An 18,920-nucleotide genomic window follows, 5' to 3' on the forward strand; every position below is an offset into this window, starting at 1 on the left:
AATGCAAAATGTGGAAATCAAGACTAAAAGCAACATATATTTCCAGCCTCCAATATACCACACATTTCAAAGTTTTAGAAGCATTCTAGTCACTGCTGTTTCAGCATACAGGATAGCTTCCTCCATGACATGTAGGAAACTGGTTTATTCTAATTTATGGCAATAACAGTGAAGAGCCCTTTGAGGTGAAAAGTACATGTCACTCATATTCCAGATTTAGGATTCTACAGATATCTTCCGGGTGATGTGCTCCAAATGTGCTGCCTCTGATGTGTCCAGGTTGATGTTGTATTTAGCCAGAATCTTGAGAATGGGGCAAAGTTTCAACCACCACTGCTGTTTGGGCAGGCGATGTCTAAAACACATTGAAAAATACATCATCTTTACATATACATGCACAAATGTCATATTCTTTTATACCTTATATCCTGTGGTCAAAATATAACATTTGCAGAAGTATGCCCTGACCTACCTAACCTAAAGAAGCCACACAAGTATCAATATGATCATACAATAGATCTTTCAATGCAAATACTGTAAATAGATCGTATTGAATAAAAATTGCAAAACAATGATCCTCCATCAGATCAATTTAATGAACTTCGTTTATTTTGACTCTGCCATGATGATCAGCTGTGGCAGAATTCTGTCAATCACTGGTACCTAAATTGGTCACAGATCATTACATTGATGGCCACCATAAGAGGCACTGATTGAATACCCCCCTTCACACACAAAACTCACCCTTGGCTGTGGTAATGAAGCAGATGCATCAGACAAGCAGTGGCTAGTCACACCAGAAAGGGGTCCACATCAGTGAACAAATAAGTATTTCAGGGCAGTTATTTCATAGGAGCAGAGGACCTCGAGCCAATTCTAGTCTTTAGGTCAATTTTTACAATGTGCCTTCCAAACCAGACTTTTATATGGAGGATGGATAGAAAACACATGAATGAAGTGTCACATAACATTTGATTTATGTTTTTTCATTTATTGATGATCTTCACACATACTGCATGAAAAGCTCAGCGTTATCTTATGTGCACACATTTATCTGCAGAAGCACAGTGGGTGGAAATGACTGCACTGCCATAACATACATCTGAGTATGTAGCAAGTGTATGATCTGTTGTTTCTGCTGATCAGAGAGGTATGATGCCACACTCTAGCTAGACATGAAGAGGTATTAGAAGTATTCTCAAAGACAATAATTTTGTGCCAGATGCCCAGATGTTGTGGGTTTCTGCCTCACTGGAAAAAAAATGTTCCTGCTTAACCCACAGCACACTTACCTCCTAAAAAATATTCTTCAACTAATAAGTTACAGGTTTTCGTTAGATAAGGTCTTGACGTCAACACAACAATACATAAACCAATGGGGACTCTTAAGTTAGACTGGCTCTACACACAGAGATACATAGAGGTTCACATACATATTACCACTTTTCAGATCACTGGTTCGGCCTCATCTGGAGTATGCGGTCCAGTTTTGGTCACCAGTACTCAGAAAAGATATCCTTGAGCTAGAAAAAGTCCAGCGGAGGGCAACCAAACTCATTAAGGGGTTGGAGGACCTGAACTATGAAGCAAGGTTGTTAAAATTAAATATGTTCTCTTTGGAAGTTAGGAGATTAGGGGGGACATGATTATCTTGTATAAACTGTTCAAGGGTGACAGCAACATTATTAACAAACTCTTTACGGTTAGCTCCGTAACAAAGACCAGAGGGCACCACCAAAAATTGGTGGAAAAAAATGTTCAACACACGGGGCGCAAGGGGTTCTTCACAGTTAGAGCGGTTAGGGTCTGGAACTCACTGCCGCAGGAAGTGATTGCAGCCAAGAGTGTGGAATCATTCAAGAAACTCTTGGACGAGTTCATTAGAGATCATAACATACAGGGGTACAGTACGCCTAAGATCTAAATCACACATGGACTAATACACACGCATACACCAGATCAAACATAAATGCATACACACAATAGGTTGGACTTGATGGACTTATGTCTTTATTCAACCTCAAATACTTTATCATGATAGAAGACTTTGTCAGAGCCAAACACAGTCATGTGACTCCTCAGTGTCTAGCTCCTACCCAAGTCTTTGAACATTGGAGGGGATTTTCACCCTTTACGAATATACATTGCTGGGTACTCTGAATATAAAGGATTTCAGGTTTATTGCCAAGTGTGTATATTACAGTCCAGGATTCCTATAGGATTTGCCTAATCTGCCTTTGCTCACAAAGATCATTAAGACTATTACTTGAGTTCACAATTTTAAGAGACTTCAACGTGGGTCCTGACTGGCGAAACGGACGGGGGAGGGGGCGGGCACAGCTGGCTCTGCCTTTGGATAGGCAGAGCCAGCTGTCAATCCTGCATTTGGGTGGATCCAGACAGTATTGTCGGGATCCGGCTGCGGCGTCTCAGTATACCGCGAGCTGTAGCTCGCGGTATACTGAGCTTTGGGTCATGGGAGAACGCTAGGTTGTGTTCTCCTGTGACCCTTAGGAGAACTATGGGGAAAAGCCCTGACCCCATAGTTCTCCTTTTAATAGGGCTAATTTCAATAGTGACCAAAAAAAAATGTGTTTTTTTTTTTTTCTCTCATACAAAGTTAGTTGCATTGTTACATAGTATTTGAGGCTGAATAAAGACATAAGTCCATCAAACAGTAAATTAGATTTTTGTTTGACAAACTCTATTCATTCCAAAATCAAATGAAACGTCAAAAGACATGATGACCTCATCAAATGTTTTCACATTGACATTTTTTCATACTGAACATTTGTTAATATGAACACTTATATGAAAATCTATCAGTGTATGGCCAGTTTTAGACTTTCATGTTAATGAATCTTATGAGTGTGCAATGTAATGGCTGTAAAAAAAAAAACAAAAACATACTCAAAATCAGTTTGTTCTTTCAGGTCCGCCAATGGCTGGAAAACTAGGCTTCTCTTGCGCATTCCCAGTAAGCAGGCGGAATCTGCTGTATTTGCAAATATGCGACCTACAATAGAGTTAAAGTTCAGAAGTTAAGTAATTCTACAGAAGAGAAGTCATTCTACATAAAACATTTTGGGGTGTTTTACCATGTCTAGAACACTCCTTCACTTTTCCAGTTATCCACAGCACGGCTTTTGCACCCATTTTTGTACCAAAGTTCCTGTCAAATGGGGTGGGTGTTCCTCCCTAGAAAAGAAAGCAATAGTATAGGAAGTCGTACCAATTATCAGATGCTTGCCATTAACAATGTTTAGACCCAGGTCGAAGAGAACATTCCTTCCAGCTTCTAGTAAAATGTAATGTGATATTTCCTAAATCTAATTGTGCCGGTTTACAGCTTTTATTTACATTTATTATGGTTTGTTGTGGATTCCTGTAATTAACAAATTCTACATACAAGAGTATGTACTCTTATGTATGTACTACAAACAAAAAAGAAAACGCCCCATTGGAAAATAATAGTTTATTAAATAAAACAGTAGTTGAGAGCAGCAGATACATTCCCATGCTTGCCTTTTTAATTATATTAGTATTAATATTTTATTTATATTGTACAGGACGCCAGGAATGGGTCCTGGATGGACGGTATATCCCTCCCTTGTTTAGGTGGTGGTTCCGTTAAAGTCACCTTGTATTCAGATCCTCCATCCCTGACTACAGCCAGTTCTGGAAATGAAAGGGTTAAACCACCAGCCAGAGGGTGTGCTAAAAAGGAACAGGAAGCCAGTCAGTCTGGCTGTGTGGAGTGTTTGGAATAGGACACATGGCTATGTGTGTTAGGCTGTGGAATACAGTCTGCCGAGACATTGCTGGGGCACCTGCGTCCATACTGGAACCCTCTGTGCGCAGGCTGGGACTCTAACCCTGAGGTGGGACTTAGTATACAGGTGCTGAGCCGAAGTCTTGTGTTTGCTGAATATAAGCCATTTACTTTGACTGTTTGTGGAAATGAATACAAGTTTATTGTCTGATACGGCTGGCTACGGGTCATATCCGCCCTGAATATTACAATATACACATAATTTTATACACATTACTGTAACCCTGCTCTTCATCTTACCACAGTGTTATGGCTGAATGTTTTTCTGGTATGACTGAGGAATAGAAAAAGTCTAAACATATAGGCAGCTACAAGCTCTTCTTGTCCTTAAAGGAATAACCGATCAAGGAAGCCTCAATGTTTAACCCCTTCGTGACTGACGACGTACAGTGTACGTCGCCAAATAAATCTACCTGAAATGATCAGACAGCTGTTGCCCATCTTTCCAGGCAAGAAAAAAAGAAGATAAGAAAGAAGTACAAAAGTGGCATATTTATTAGGGATGCACCGATATATCGGCCGCGGAAACATATCAGCCGAAAATGGCATTTTCTGACCGATACAGCGGTGCATCCATTCTTTCTCTCCTGAGCGCAGACAGCCAGTGTTGTCACAGGAGGCTGAGCTCTCCTCCCGCACCGCTCGCTCAGCCTCCTGTGACAGCGTGTCAGAGAGGTACAAACACTCAGGGATCAGTGATCCCTGAGTGTTTATAGATAGAGGACAGAGTATGTTTACTATATCCTCAATTATGAATGAATGGGCTTGATCTACATCACCTCCTGTTCATTAATGATTGTGGTTATAGTGAACATACACTGTTCTCATGTTTATGAATGAACAGGAACACTCAGTATAGAGGATTCCTGTTCATTGATAAAGAACTTTCTTAAAAGTTTCTGTGCTTGACTTCCTGTGTCTCCAAACCTGTTGTGGCCACTATGAAGGCTTCCCACTCACCCTGTTGGATTTTTTTTTCATTGTGTAGAACCTACCAGATTCCATTTATAGTTAAAATATCTATTTTCGTTCAACTGACTCTCTAACATGAACCTGACAAAACAATTTAATGCAAAACAAAAGCAGGTTTTAACCAGTTGACATCCGCGGTGTTAAACCCCCTTCCCATCCAGGCCATTTTATTGAATTCATAAAGTGAAGATTTGCGATAGGGAACATCAAGCAATGCTAATTGTTTCCAAGTAGTATCCTGAAAATGTTAATTTTGCCTTGAATTCCTCCTTGAAATAGTAGTGACCTTCCTGGTATGCAAGTGTGCCTATGATCTCATAGATGTATATTTGTAATGTAAGAGGAACTTCTACCTGTGACTGCTCTCCTGCTGCATCTTGGATATTCCCGCATCAGATATCAGATCACCAGCTATCCGGGGAGGAAGCTCTGACAAAAGGAAGCACAGCCCTACTACTCTACCAAGATGGCCAACTACACCCGGAAACACAGTGCAGCACAAAGCAGGGCAAGTCAGTAAATGGGAAATGCAGGGAGACCACAGGCATCACAGTCCATTGCCTTCTGCCTGGCTTTTTCAGACACAGCTTTAAGAGCAGACTCCAGAAGCTGGATTTCATGTGCTTATTTCCAAATATTTACCTAAGTTGATAAGGATCCCCTAAATCTGGGTCATGAACAGACATTCATGCCACGCCATTGAATAGTGGGGTGTTTAGGCCATACTAAAGCTGTGATTTGGAATGAAGACTAAGTCAGTAGTGGTCGGGTTTGGGGGACCCAAAGCTTTATAGTCTAAATATATCTAAGTGCCATGTGGTGCCTAATCTTAAAGGAAACATACTATCAGCCATTGCTGATTTAGTTCTGCCTGCTTTGTTGTCATGCTGACTCTAGTGTCCTCTACATTACTTAGAAGAATAATGGATTTCAAAACAGGCTTCCCTCTCCATGGTTCTCCCATGACCTGCTGCATGCTTATTCAAGGTCTGTAATTCTGAAGTTAGTGACGACAGCGACACAGACTAGAAAATTGCATTTTCATAAGGTGATCTGCAAATGGCAGCTTATATGTTACTCTCATGATAGGCGTATTTTAAAACTGAACTCCAGGCTCTAGACAACTTTCTGAAAGGAAATAATTACAGCAGCTGTGCCGCCCCAATAGGGACATAGAATATGAGATGCATAGCCTCAGTTAATATATGCTGTTCGTCTTCTTAAAGAGACAGTACCATTTTTTGCAAAAAAACGTGAAAAATGTCTAGACAAGGCTCTGAATACTCTTTTATGGCTGAACCAACGCAGATACATCATGCCTCTGAACCCGCAGACGTACAGGGAGCAGATTATGCAGATATTGCCGAACAGAGTGTGAGACCCAAACGTACAGTAAGACCAACACAGAAACTCAGAGAAAACTATGAACACACTAGAGATGAGTTCTCCAGCAATCTGTCAAGCAATTCAGTTTAGTAAGAGCAATAGCCTCTTTAGAATTTGTATAGGATGCCTAATATATTAGAATAAAGTGCATTACTGCTATATATTCAGAATGTATTCGTACCTGTTGCATGTGGCCAAGAACATTTTTTCTGCAGTCAAATACGCCTTTTCCTTCCTCTGAATACAAATTGAATATAAAATCGGTGGTGTAGTTTTCATTGCATTTTTCATTCCTTTAAAACCAGAAAAACAAACTGATTTTTTCAGGTTAGCCATTCATCAACATCTTTATAAGATAAAGGAACAAACAAGCAATTCTGTTAATTTCTATTGTAAGTTTAGTTAAATATTCAGTCTATATATGAAATTCATTCCGGACGGTATCAGACCTTAAAAAAATAGATGAGTGATCATAGTGATCGGGTCAGATGGTGATCGGGTCAGATGGTGCCACACCAAAACCAGATCAAGGAATACAAAGTCTCCAACACTCCAGACATGAAAATGCATCTTACAAATTTATTGTGACAGCATCACAGACATACTGTATATTCTGATGTTTTGGGTGTTTTGGGGCTTTGCAGGATCCTTTACTCACGGCCAGTGGCGTAACAATCGCCATAGTGACCCAGGCAGCCACTATGGGGCCCGGGCACAGGGGGGCCTGGCCAGGGCCGCTATGGCATGTGGGGGTGCTGGCTGTCACAAACACAGCTCAGCAGCGGCCACGGCGCATTTCCCCTCATAGCCTCATAGCCGCTGTGTCAGTGACAGCCAGCCGCTGCGGCAGATGAGGGCAGTGTTCGGAATGGAGGAGGCGGGGCCCGCCTCCTCTTACATCACTGGCCAGCGACCTAACAGCAGGTGGGGCCAGTGATGTAAGAGAAGGCGGGGCCCGTCGATAGCAGAGGAGGCGGGGGATGGAACAGGAGTCGGGGCCCGGGGACGGAACAGGAGTCGTGGCCCGGCGACCACAGAGGCGCTGACAGGTAAGAGATCTCAGACCCTGCAGAGACCACTATAGAGAGTCTATGGTGGGCTCTGCAGGCTCACTCTCCGCTGGGGCTCTGCAAGTGGCATGACTAGCAATCACGGGGCCCCATACAAAATTTTGCTATGGGGCCCTATGATTTCTAGTTACGCCCCTGCTCACAGCATCATAGAAGTGTCATTTTGTAAGACACATTTTCAAGTCTGGAGTTCTGGTGACTTTGTATACTTTGATTTAGTTAAAATATCTTACAAATGAAACTCAGGCTGAAAAAAACTCCAAAGGAAAGTGTTAAATGGTATTCTCATAGCGAAAACTTAGCTAAAAAAAGAAATTTTAGTTCTATACTAGCCTTACCTTCCCAGCTACTTCTCCAACTAAAGAAAGTGAACTTCTTCTACTCACTTTCACTTCCCTAAACTGTAGAAAGCCGTGCACCGCAAGCACCTAGAGATGTCTGTACATATGGTCAGATATGTTGTAGAGCTTCCCAGGAGCCGTAAAGCATGGAGAACGCTAATATGCAAATAGTGACTTTAGTATTATTTATTACAGATGCTTATATAGCACCCTATATACAGTCGTGTGAAAAACAAAGTACACCCTCTTTGAATTCTATGATTTTACATATCAGGTCTTAATAAAAATCATCTGGTCCTTAGAAGGTCTTAAAATTCGGTAAATGCAACCTCAGATAAACAACAACATAAGAAATGTGATGTGAAATAATAAAACACTGTGTCATTATTTATTTTACAAACGTAAAGCCAAACTGGAGAATTCATGTGTGAAAAACTAAGTACACCCTCACTGCTTCCATAGGAATGAAGAGGCTAAGTTGCAGCCAGGTGCTGCAAATCAAAGGCCATTGATTAATTGATCATCAGCCAGCGTGACCACCTCTATAGAAGCCAAAGTTTTAGCAATTTGGTGGTCTGGAGCATTCAGGTGTGTGTTAACTCAATGCCAAGGAGACAAGACATCAGCAGTGATTTAGAGAAGGAATTGTTGCTGCCTGGCAATCTGGGAAGGGTTATAAGGCCATTTCCAAACAATTTAAAGTCCACAATTCTACAGTGAGGAAGATTTTTCACAATTGGAAAATATTCAAGGCAGCTGCCAATCTTCCCCGGAGTAAACGTCCCAGCAAATTCACCTGTAGGTCAGACCTTGCAGTGTTCAGAGAAATTGCAAAAAATCCAAACGTTACATCTCAGACTCTACAGGCCTCAGTTACCATGTTAAATGTTAATGCTCATAACAGAACAATTAGAAAAAGACTGAACACGTTTGGTTTGTTTGGAAGGGTTGCCAGGAGAAAGCCTCTTCTCTCTAAAAAGAACATGTATCTGAACAAACCACAAGAGACTTCTGGAACAATGTCCTTTGGACAAATGAGACTACAGTGGAGATGTTTGGCCATAATGCACAGCGCCATGTTTGGCAAAAACCCAACCCAGCATATTAGCACAAACACCTCATACCATCTGTCAAGCACGCTAGTGGAGGGGTGATGATTTGAGCTTGTTTTGCAGACACAGGACCTGGGCACCCTGAAGTCATAGAGTCGGCCATGAACTCATCTGTATGCCAATATATTCTTGAGTCAAATGTGAGGCCATCTGTCTGACAGCTAAAGCTTGGCAAAAATTGGGTCATGCAACAGGACATTGATCCCAAGCACACCAGCAAATCTACAACCGAATGGCTGAAAAAGTAAAGAATCAAGGTGTTGCAATGGCCCAGTCAAAAGTCCCGAACTGAGCCTGACTGAAATGCATAAACAAATGTCCACAAACCTCAATGAACTGAAGCAACATTGTAAAGAAGAGTGGGATAAAATTCCTCCACAATGATGTGAGAGACTAATTAGGTCATACTGAAAATGATTACTTCAAGTTATCGCTGCTAAAGGTGGTTCTACAAGCTACTGAATCATAAGGTGCACTTTTCACACATGAGTTCTCTATTTTGGCTTTATCCTAGTAAAACAGATTATGGCACAGTGTATTATGTCATGTGTTGTTGTTCATCTGAAAAATTGTATTTACCTCATTTTAAGACATGCTGATTTTTTAAAATTATGTCCTGATATTTAAAACCATAGAATTCAAAAGATGTTGTACTTTCTTTTTCACAGGACTGTATACAGTCCCCATCGCACGCACGAACGCACACACACACACACGCGGCCAATTTAGACAGAAGTCAATTAACCTGGTCTGTCTTTCTCTGTGGGACGAAACCAGAATACCCAGAAGAAAACCCACATAAACAGGTAGGACATGCAAACTCCATGCAAATAGTATCCTGGAAAAACTCAGGTTCTTTACTCAGAAAATAGAGTGAACTATTCACTTCAATTATCTAGTTATGTGAAAAGCAATTTCCTGTTCACTTTGAATATCCAATCTTGTGCAGATACTTTCCACATGACTGGATAACTGAAGTGAAAAATTAAATTTGAATTTGAGTGAAGAACTCCTTTAGCAAATCAGCCTGTGTGTCCGTGGCAACCACCCATAGTTACCATGTACAAACAACACATTATAATGCACCATTGGATCTAAACCATTAATCATGACCATTAATCTAAATCATGTTGAAAAGAAGGCTTGACTACACACAGCTCCTGATATGAGGTAAATGTTTCCACACATGACTGCTAGAGCTTCTTCACACTACGTCCATTGAGCTAATCTGTTTTGCATAGATCAACACAAGCCCAGCACGGGGGCACATAGAAAACAGTTGTTTACTATGACTCCAAATGTGGTGGTGGTGTGCATAGCGTAAAAATGAAGAACGCCTGAATTTTTACGTAACTCACTGTCCCTGCACCACAAGCATAGAGGTTAATAAAATGTAATTCTATAACATTTTAATAAAGCAAAAAAAAATTATATTTTTTGTTGCAATGCATCACACAACCCTTACACAACATACACCAGTGGGTGACACATTATTTGGAGCATAACGTGCCCCAGTCGGTGTAAATGAGCCCTTAGGGTAACGCGTAAAGAAATGTAATTGTGGTTATGTTGTGTAATCAGTTAATATGCAGACAATGCTTAGGGGAGCTAAGAAGAACTACATTCTGTATTCTAAAACTTGGAGAAAGTTAAGTGAAAAAAAAGTGAAAAGAATAAATAAAAGAAATAAAAATTGAAAGGAACCCCGGCACCCCTAACATATGCATGCAAATAAACGCACACGTAGAGTATTGTGTGTGTGTGCGCGCTAAGTGCTGCCCCATTCTACTAAGCTCACTTTCCCAAGTAATTTGTTAAAATTGAATTACCCACTCAATCTGGCCCCCTCTCCCCTCCTGCTATACTTACCTTTCAGCGAACGGTCCTTTCCCCCTGCCGGTGTACTATCTGTACCCCATACAGCGCACGGTTAAATACGGTTTTGGTTGAAACTATTTTTTGGATCATGACAAGTAGATTGTCAGGAGGGACAAGTAGTTTGGGTCTACCGCTTTAGTCCTTAGACAAGTAGTAGTTTTTGTTTTTTGTAGATTTTCACATCCCTGACCACTGTTGCAAGCCAATAGTTAGCGTTCATAAGAAAATGGTTTGCATTCAATCAGAATATATTATTAAATGTCACATACCTTAAAATTAAACCTCTCTTCACGGTTGTTTTCATTTTTTCTGTAAGATGGTCCACATTTACCTGACAAACATAAGGACACTTATTGTTTTCCTCATTAGGTATATTATCTTTTACTGTTTTTTAATTCACCCACCTACACTGGGTGTGTAATACTGTATGTACGGTAGCTTCGCTACATACAGTATACCCTGCTGAGCCAATCACGGTGAGCGATGTACACTACCTCTGCCAATCTGAGCAGGCTTTGTATTCATTAATAGAATACATCGCTCGCCGTGATTGGCTTAGCGGAGTATACTGTACGTAGCCGAAGTACATACAGTATTACCGCACATCCAGCGGGCTGACAGATTGTATACCTGGCGTATAAGACAACCCCTGATTTTCAGGGGATGTTTTTAAGTCTAAAAACTTGTCTTATACGCAAATACAAGGCAAATACGGTAGTGAAATGCTAGAACCCTGACAGACAACCAAACAGAACAAGTTTTAACTACAGCTTACTATGAAGTAAAACCAAGGATTAACCACTGGTCCAGATTCCTTCTACACAATAAACCTTTGACCTGATGAAGGCAGAGTTGCGCATATGCCCCAAAATGCTGTGGCTGTAAACTCTTGATAGACTCTGCTATTGAAAAATAAATATAAGTTATATATTAGGACTGCTTCCTGCAGCATATTGTACTTATTCTTTCAATACACAAAAAATAATTATTGCTGCTTGTTCCTTGTTGAAGGTATTTCCTCACTGGGACAGAAAATCTGGGAGCCATGGATAACATTTAATCCTGACACAGGGTTTTAATCCTTCCCCACTCAACTCCAAACTAAAAAAACAAGTATCATTTAATATCTATTTTCAAAAATGGTCAAATTTTTTCAGTTTTGGATATGGCAAGGGAGGGCGTTTTTGCCATCTGTGTCCCATTCATTTCTGTCTGATAGCGACAACAGGAAGTGAGAGGAAATCCCTCTAAAGACAGGAAAATCCCTGATGATCAGCAGGGTCACCAGAACTAGTGTCCCCAGTGGAAGATTTCCGATCTATTCCTGCTCTGATGACTACCCAAAATGTGAGATTTTCTTTCACTATAAATGATAGCGGTAACCAAGACAAATAGAGAGGGGGAATCTCCCTAACAGGTACACAGACAGCAAAACATGACAGGTGTTTTATTTAATCTCCACTTTAGCCAAGATGAAAAAAAAATAATTAACTTCAGTTGCACTTTAAGTAAAGTTAACTTTTTGGAGATCTGCAGACCCAGGAGAATAGTGAATCATCTGATATAGGTGAGCTGCTAAAACCAAACTTTTCATGCACACCACCAATGAGTGAGAATCCCTGACTACGTGCCCCCCTGTTAAAATCAACTTCCACAGCAATCTCTGGGTAATTTGCATCTCTCGTGGCAGTCTTTTTAGTAAATGGCAACACTCCCTGGCACTGTTCCTGCAAAGCCTAGTAATGCACACTGGGAAGTGGGTATCGCATACTAAGGTGTAGATTATATTATCTGTTGTGAAAGAAATCAATCTGCATTGTGAAAATCAGGGAAAGTGTGCAAGGTGCTTTTCAGATTTTTCCTCAGGCAGCTTTGTAGCTAGAAACAACTCTTTGTAGACATTCATTTCTATATGGTATCATCTATTATTTCAAAGGCACCTTCTGGGCTTTTGATGTATGAAGAAAACTGGCCAGTTATTGCAGTTTAACATAAAATGGACAGAAAGAGACAAGGACCCGCCGAGTAACAAAAGATAAAGTTGCCAGTTTAGCCTGTAAGGGTAACCCCAGAGTTTTGCCAAATAAAACACGCTCGTGTATAGTTACAGAATAGTCATTTCTAAAGCAATATTAACCAGCCATCAGGAAGTTGTATACTCATTAAAATACAGCACCCCAAACACCAACCTGTCATTTTGCATTTACCTGCAAATCATGTATAGAAACAGGCTCTTCATAAATATAGGCTGCATCTGCTCCAGCGGATAGCCCTGCCATAGTAGCTAAGTATCCACAGTAACCTCCCATGGTTTCAATGATGAACACTCTTCTCTTTGTTCCAGCAGCAGATTGCTTGATTCTGTCACAGGTCTAAGCACAGATAACACTCAAGTTTACAAAACTAGGAATACAGTTTCTATAGTGAATGTTTCCTATAAACATTGCATTGCTGCTTTTACATTGCTATAGATATTTGTAATACTTAAACCCGAATTCATTTTCAGTTTAAATTAGCTAAATACCAGATGCATTCAAATAAAAGGTGTGCAAAGTCTTACAGATGGTTTTATTTAAAAGTAGTAAAGCATGAGCAGAAAAGTCTGTCCCCTGCCAGCATTCTGAAGAGAAGAACCACTGTGTGGAAGCAGTGGTCTGTCTGTCTAACACATAGCCAAAACTTTACTGTAGCTCTGCTGAACCCATGCTCCCTGCTGATCAGAAAGCCCTAGCTGTCACTCGGCAGGAGGCATGTCAGACCTCCACAGAGAGACCACTGCTTCTACATAAAGAGCCAGAGTCTCTTGCTGCACATTCTGTCAGGGGTTAGGCTTTTCTACTCAGGCTGTGGTTGCTTTTTAAAGAAAACGAATGGTAAGACTAAGCACACCTTTTGTTTTAATGCACCTGGAATATGTTTAGCCGATTTAAAATGAAGGTTAAGTGAGGCTTTAATGTATATAATCTTATATGCAAAGTGTATATGAAGGCGGACGCATCCTCATTTTGTTACAGCACATTAAGAACATTGGTCCAAAACTTTATGCTGCTGGCACTGTGGCATGAAAAATGGATAATTCCATAAATGCAGTAGAGCCTCAGGAATGTGTCTTTTGCCTCTGGATTACACCTGCATAGATTGCATTCCGCCAGATATCTGATGAATTCCTCTCTACAAAATTTAGAAAAGAAATCTAAATTTAGAACATTATTTAATATGAGACAATCATTGCATATTTGTCTTACTACAGGTTCCCTTTAAACTAGTAAAGGCACTGTCATGTTGCATTTCTAAGTCTTGCCCCACTACTCCATATGTAAAGCTTTCTACCACCAAACCCAGCAAATTGTACTTTGGGAAGAGGGTGATGGAGGCAGCCTGTGGGTAAAATAATACCTTTCCCATTCCACAAATAAAAAGACCCTTTCCAATTACATCCTAGGTTCTGCACAAAAAATTCTCCCAGTTGAAATGTAATAACCTAATAAAGCAGCATTGTCATCATTGTCAAGTAAAGTAGTTGCTGCTCCTTTTTATTCACCATTAACAAAGATGGAACCATGAATGCTACAATCATGAGGATTAGAGTGAAATACTTGCAGTGGTAATAGTGTTGAGAGCCGTGTCAGCACCAATACTAAAGTCAGATCCGGGGACATTGTTTGAGACAGTGGCTGGGATAACAACAATAGGTATACACAGTTCCTCAAACTTAGAACGTCCTTCCATTAGTTCCAGACTGCCTGTAAATGCCTGCAAGATAAATAACAATTACTACTAGGACACATGACAACATGCAGGAAAGGTGTAGAAAACAAAGTCAGAGAACAGAAATAGCAACGCAGATGTAACCATTATCAAAGGAGTCTATGTGACCGTGATGTATGTGGCATCATAGAGCGCTCAGTGATCCAATTAAACAATGTCTCAAACTCCTATACCTTTGTGACATAAAGATGCACTCATTTAGATGTAAACAAATGTATAATCAGACTAAAATTATTATTATTATACAGGATTTATATAGCGCCAATAGTTTGCACAGCGCTTTACAATATAAGGAAGACATTACAGTCACAATACAATTTAAGACAAGATGGTAAGGAGGGCCCTGCCCCTGAGGGCTTACAATCTAAAAACGAATCTATATATAGATCAGACATGCCAAACTGGTCATTTTTTATGTACCAGCAAGGCTGACAGACCCCATTTTCTTCCTGGAGTATTTGTTACTGAAGTATAGTCATCTCTTAATTGCATACTGAATATAACCGACATATACAATACAACCTGCATAACAGATCACTACAGAGTACAAAACTTACCTCAAAACCGCCAATAATGATCAGGCCATGTATGTTAAAGTTGCTAATATTTGCACTGATTTCCTCAAAGTATTTCTTTGGCAGCACCCTATGTAGATGAATTAACATATTATTTATACAAACACATACACACACTCAATATATTCAATAACTGGAAGGGTAAACTAGGATTTCCAATACGAACACAGTCAAAGAACATGACACTAATGCTGCCCACACATGTCACGATCTGGCCTTCCTAAGCAATGTCATTTTTTTTTCCAGCCTGGTAGGTACATGGACTATATGGTCCAGACAAAACTTTTATTAACCCTTGCAGCGGGGCTTCCCACTGCTCGTTTTTGTATAGGTGCTAGAAAACAAACAAAAAAACCAAAAACTATATTCACCCGAACCTTAGAGCCGGCATGCTCTTAGACTTTTCCTTCCAGCCTCTCTTCCCCTTTGCAGCAGATTATATACACAGTGTATAGATGCGAGCATGTGGAGGAATATTCCAATGCTGCAACATAGGAGGGAGGAGGCTTCAGAGACCTGAGAAACAGGAGTCGGCTCAGCGGTTCAGACGAGTATAACTTTTTGCACCTAAACAAAAACTAGCATACATTCGCTCTCTGTTATGTCCTAAATACAGATTATTGTAAGAAAAAAAAAGCACAAACTCTTAAAAAAATGATTCTGACATTTGGCCGAGATAGAACAAATTACAAGGGCTCCGTGTGCTTGTAATTCTATTGCTCCTTTGTCTTTTTCTCTGGAACATATTCCCAAGAATATTGTTACATAGTTGGCTAGGTTGAAAAAAAGACTATCAAGTTCCACCAACAGAGAAAAAAAAAATGAATCAACAGAAAACCTCAATAAATGGAATTCTTGTGCCCGCAGGTACCCATAGTTAATTATGCAGTGTTCAGAGGTCATTAGCAAGTATTGAGATCAGTCAGGTTGCAGCACATTTCTTTTTTTAGGTGATAACATAGCAAGTGCTTCACACAATGTATCATAATATATTCATTCAAAGAGCCACAGTGTATACCGTATATACTCGAGTATAAGCCGAGATTTTCAGCCCATTTTTTTGGGTGAAAAGTGCCCCCCTCGGCTTCTACTCGAGTCAGCGCCAGCGCGTCATCTTACTTACCTCGCCGAGCGTCGCTGCTGCTGCGGTGTGCGGCGCTCCGAGCGGGGTCATCTGGCAGTCTCCGGCCACCTAAATTAGGACCCGGAGACTGCCAGATGACCCCGCTCGGAGCGCCGCACACCGCAGCAGCAGCGACGCTCGGCGAGGTAAGTAAGAAGAAGAAAAACCCCCCCGCAGCGGCCAGTCAGGCAGGGGAGCAGGGATGAGTCAGCGGCGCGCTGGTCCAGTGGGAGGAGCTCCAGGTGGGGTCCTAATTTAGCTGGCTCAGAGGTGCCTGCCCGCTAAATTACAACCCCACCTGGAGCTCCTCCCACTGGACCAGCGCGCCGCTGACTCATCCCTGCTCCCCTGCCTGACTGGCCGCTGCGGGGGGGTTTTTCTTCTTCTTACTTACCTCGCCGAGCGTCGCTGCTGCTGCGGTGTGCGGCGCTCCGAGCGGGGTCATCTGGCAGTCTCCGGCCACCTAAATTAGGACCCGGAGACTGCCAGATGACCCCGCTCGGAGCGCCGCACACCGCAGCAGCAGCGACGCTCGGCGAGGTAAGTAAGATGACGCGCTGGCGCTGACTCGAGTAGAAGCCGAGGGGGGCACTTTTCACCCAAAAAAATGGGCTGAAAATCTCGGCTTATACTCGAGTCAGCGCCAGCGCGTCATCTTACTTACCTCGCCGAGCGTCGCTGCTGCTGCGGTGTGCGGCGCTCCGAGCGGGGTCATCTGGCAGTCTCCGGCCACCTAAATTAGGACCCGGAGACTGCCAGATGACCCCGCTCGGAGCGCCGCACACCGCAGCAGCAGCGACGCTCGGCGAGGTAAGTAAGATGACGCGCTGGCGCTGACTCGAGTATAAGCCGAGATTTTCAGCCCATTTTTTTGGGTGAAAAGTGCCCCCCTCGGCTTATACTCGAGTATATACGGTACTTAAATAGATAGTGGCAGTCCGTTTCAGTCACAGATCTATAATACATAAAAATGTCCACTTGTGACCATGCACAAATAGGGTGAAAATAATTAACAAGTGATTACGCAGGGATGCTCCGATATCACTTTTTTAAGACCGAGTACGAGTGCCGATACTTTTTTTCATGTACTCGCCGATACTTTTTCTTAAAGGGACAGGTCACATTTTTCATTTCATTATTCAGTGTCTTTTTTTCTATATTATAAAATGTATAATATAAAAAAAGACATTGAATAATTAAATTAAATTAATATTTAGATCATGCCATTGCAATGCCAACTAAGGCTTGTATCCCCATAGTGGGAAAAAAAGCACATGTCCAGACTCCAGAACACTGTATAGTGTGGCACAGCTATATCCAATTCTGTATAACTGGCTTTATATTATTATTCATTTTTAATTTTTTAATAAAGCCAGGTATGCAGAATTGGCTATAGCTCTGCCACACTATACAGTGTTCTGGTCTGGAGTCTGGATATGTGCTCATATATTTTCCCCACTATGGGTATACAAGCCTTAGTTAGCAATATCTACATAGTTATTTCTTTATTTAATGTCTTTAAAAAAAATATTATATGAAGTTAAAGTTTAACTTCATATAATATTTTAAAAAAATCAATTTTTGTGCCATCATGTGCCCAGCCCCCATGCGGTGCTGCAGTACTAACCTGCTGTGTCGTCTTCACCGTCTGCTTCAGCCACTCCGTGTCACAGCCTAGTCATCTGCTCCATGCTGGCCTCTTCTCCCGCTGATTGGATGATTGACAGGCTTCCTCACCTGTGAGGACTTGGAGGCGGAGTTTACTTTCGGCCGTGGAGGAGGAGTTCGCGGCCATCTTGTTTGATTGAAGACGCTGTGGAGGTCCTGTGTGCAGCGGTTTTGGGTCCTTGAAGATGGCGGACGCGGCACAGGTACTCGTTTTGTGTATCGGAGTATTTGCACAAGTACTCATGCAAATACTCGGTATCGCCGCCGATACCGATGCTTATATTGGTATCAGAGCATCCCTAGTGATTAGGCAATTCTTTCATGTTCCTGTTGATTTCACCCTTCCACTCCCAATAGAATAACTCTTGCCTTTTGCCAAATTTCACAATAAAAATCTCAAATGCCTTACATTTTCGGGGGTTCTACGCATCTTAAAACATTGGAGAGGGCGTCATTTTAAACGTAGATTAGCCATGAAAGAAACAGAATGGATCTATAGAGCAAAAACTCAGGTACTAGAAGGTCTCAACGTAGGTTTTGATCTTAATCGTTATATTAGTAATTCATGATATAAGTTATTGGAAGATGATAATATGCATTTTGTTACTATGTCTCTTCTGTATGGATAATATTTATGTATCAGGTTGCAAGAATTCATATGCCTCAGCCACATTATTCACCGCTTCTCGTTCTGTTTTATTCTATCTGAACGAAAAATGATTTTTTGGAAGTGGTTGAACAGGATATTTATTCACTGCTCGTTTTATATTTATTTTATACTCATTTTATTTGCTTTAGTCTTTGAGTGGTATGTATATTTACCTATAAGATTATTTAAAAAAATTTGGAGCATATTTAAGGTAGAGCTTTAGCAGACATCACTTATGCCATATAACTCTATTTTAGTAGCAGTGAAACATGTCAGGCAAGGGGCGCAGCTCTATGACCAATTATGCTCGGTTCCCTAGGAAATGTAATCAGTTATAAGGCATTCGGTTCTCCCAACTTCTTACCCCTGATGAAGTCACGTGTCCTATAGACGTAACGTAAGCTGGGAGGAGTTTTAGGAGCAAACCAAAAGACGACAGCGCTGCACCATTTTTTAGGAGATATCTCTTTGGATGTTTTATCACTTTTGTTTGTGCGTATGTTTTAACCTATTAAACTTTCAATGAATTTATTAAGTACACTATGG

General features: G+C 41.1%; 1 protein-coding gene across 2 annotated transcripts in view; it reads right to left on the bottom strand.

The window, feature by feature from the left end:
* Positions 1-212: 212 nt before the first annotated feature.
* PFKM (phosphofructokinase, muscle) overlaps positions 213-18,920 on the bottom strand; it is a 79,869-nt gene continuing 61,161 nt past the window's right edge. For both annotated transcript variants that reach the window (XM_018564542.1, XM_018564541.1), the window contains exons 17-24: positions 14,917-15,004; positions 14,192-14,344; positions 12,799-12,963; positions 10,861-10,922; positions 6,372-6,483; positions 3,099-3,198; positions 2,911-3,016; positions 213-355 (exon numbers count right to left, since the gene is read on the bottom strand). In XM_018564542.1, the coding sequence (XP_018420044.1) occupies positions 217-355; positions 2,911-3,016; positions 3,099-3,198; positions 6,372-6,483; positions 10,861-10,922; positions 12,799-12,963; positions 14,192-14,344; positions 14,917-15,004 (925 nt within the window). In that variant the 3' untranslated portion in view covers positions 213-216. The remainder of the gene's footprint in view (positions 356-2,910; positions 3,017-3,098; positions 3,199-6,371; positions 6,484-10,860; positions 10,923-12,798; positions 12,964-14,191; positions 14,345-14,916; positions 15,005-18,920) is intronic.

Source organism: Nanorana parkeri, unplaced genomic scaffold (assembly GCF_000935625.1).
Source record: "Nanorana parkeri isolate BGI_ZX_2015 unplaced genomic scaffold, ASM93562v1 scaffold758, whole genome shotgun sequence".
NCBI classification, from domain to species: Eukaryota; Metazoa; Chordata; class Amphibia; order Anura; family Dicroglossidae; genus Nanorana; species Nanorana parkeri.